This window comes from Perkinsus marinus (assembly GCF_000006405.1).
Source record: "Perkinsus marinus ATCC 50983 genomic scaffold scf_1104296943938, whole genome shotgun sequence".
Taxonomy (NCBI): domain Eukaryota; phylum Perkinsozoa; order Perkinsida; family Perkinsidae; genus Perkinsus; species Perkinsus marinus.
The window spans coordinates 1-1,637 of NW_003211642.1; the positions used below are offsets into that span (position 1 = coordinate 1).

General features: G+C 43.1%; 1 protein-coding gene across 1 annotated transcript; it reads left to right on the forward strand.

Annotated features, from left to right (window-relative positions):
• Positions 1-783: 783 nt before the first annotated feature.
• Pmar_PMAR014350 (Casein kinase I isoform alpha, putative) lies at positions 784-1,146 on the forward strand (the record flags this gene model as incomplete). The annotated part of the gene is made up of 3 exons (XM_002780912.1): positions 784-848; positions 893-1,013; positions 1,069-1,146. Coding segments are annotated over 3 exons (264 nt in total), but the record flags the coding sequence as incomplete, so codon positions are not given.
• Positions 1,147-1,637: the final 491 nt, after the last annotated feature.

The window sequence follows — 1,637 nt, forward strand, 5'->3', positions numbered from 1 at the left end:
TTTTTTTGTGGAGACACACATTTGACATGGTAGATTATACGAGACACAAGTGAAACGTTGACCCATCACAGCCTTACCACATCAAACAATTAAACAGATCCCGCAAAGAGACGGGCGGGACAATGGTACGTAGTATTGGCTATACTACAGTGCGAAGGTTAACGAGTTCATCATCAGCCACGATGCGGCTGGAAAACTTAGTGGAAAACTTGTTAGTGGAGCAACTCGTATTGCGCGTAAAACGCCAAATTGGTTTACGTGTTTTACGGGTTATTCACTGCTTACATATGTTTTTCGCGAAGTGACAATTAAGGCGGAGCGAAGCGACTCACGAGCTACATTTTTGAGGGTGCCTCGTCACTGGTGGCGGTAGCTTATCCTGCTGTTCCTGTGACGCTGTCATTGTGGCCGTCACGTCGGAGAGGTTGATGACGGCAAGATACAGAATTGGTTAGATTGCTGGTCAGTTGTATTTACTTCTATAGTGATTGATGCCGCCCCATGACATCCCTCTTCTTGTTGGTCAGAACAGGTACTATTACTACTACTACTACTAATACTATCACTAACACTACTACTACTACTACTACTACTACTATTATTATTAACACTATTATCACTACTTCTATCGTGTGCACTTTATGAGGGATAATCAATTTCGATTCGATTCCAAGCTTAACAACACGAGATTAAACTCGAAAATTCACTCGTAAAATTATTACCAGAATCCTTTCTGCGTTAGCAGTGAACACCTTTTGTTATTGTATCGTCTTCATCATTCAGGTACCGATTAGGGACTCGTCTCGGCGGAGGCAGCTTCGGGACCGTCTACGCTTGTACTGATACCAGTAAGTCTCATACCACACCTTCCCCACATTATCCTCCTTATTAGTAACTGGTCAACAACTAGCTGCAAAGCTCGAGCCAGTCGATTGCAAACACCCACAGCTTTTGTATGAGGCCAAGCTCTATCGCTTGCTATCCGATGAGCATCAACAAGGAATTCCAAGCGCGTATCAAAACACCACTTCGACTGACTGACATTTTTCGTCACTCATTTTTTCGCAGATTCTGGTTTGGAGTAGAAGGCGGCTATAATATTCTCGTTATGGAACGACTGGGACCTAGTCTGGAGGATCTATTCACGTAGTATCATCTGACAAACAAGGAGGTTATTACTATCAACGTCAATGACGAGCGCCTCCAGTGGATTCATGTATACGTGATTGCCCTCGGGAACTAGCCTGATGGTATTGAAAATGTCATAGTGTATAACGAACCGATAATAATCGCTCTATTAAAATTTTTTATATGCATTTTCATCATCGCCTTATTGACTTACCCGTACGGACCTTCGAACCAAGTGTTTGTATTCTTGAAATGAATTACAGCAGTTTTTGACTTAGGTATTGTAATAAGCGTCTCTCGGTGAAGACCTGCAGCTTGCTAGGCGAGCAGATGATAGCCCGGATCGAGTACTGTCATAGTCGCTCATTCATTCACCGCGATATTAAACCTGATAACTTCATGATGGGTAGTGGTGATAATGCGGGGATTGTTTATCTCATTGATTTTGGACTTGCCAAACGATTTTGGGAGTCGTCGTCTTCTGCAATGGGTGGCGGACATCATATACG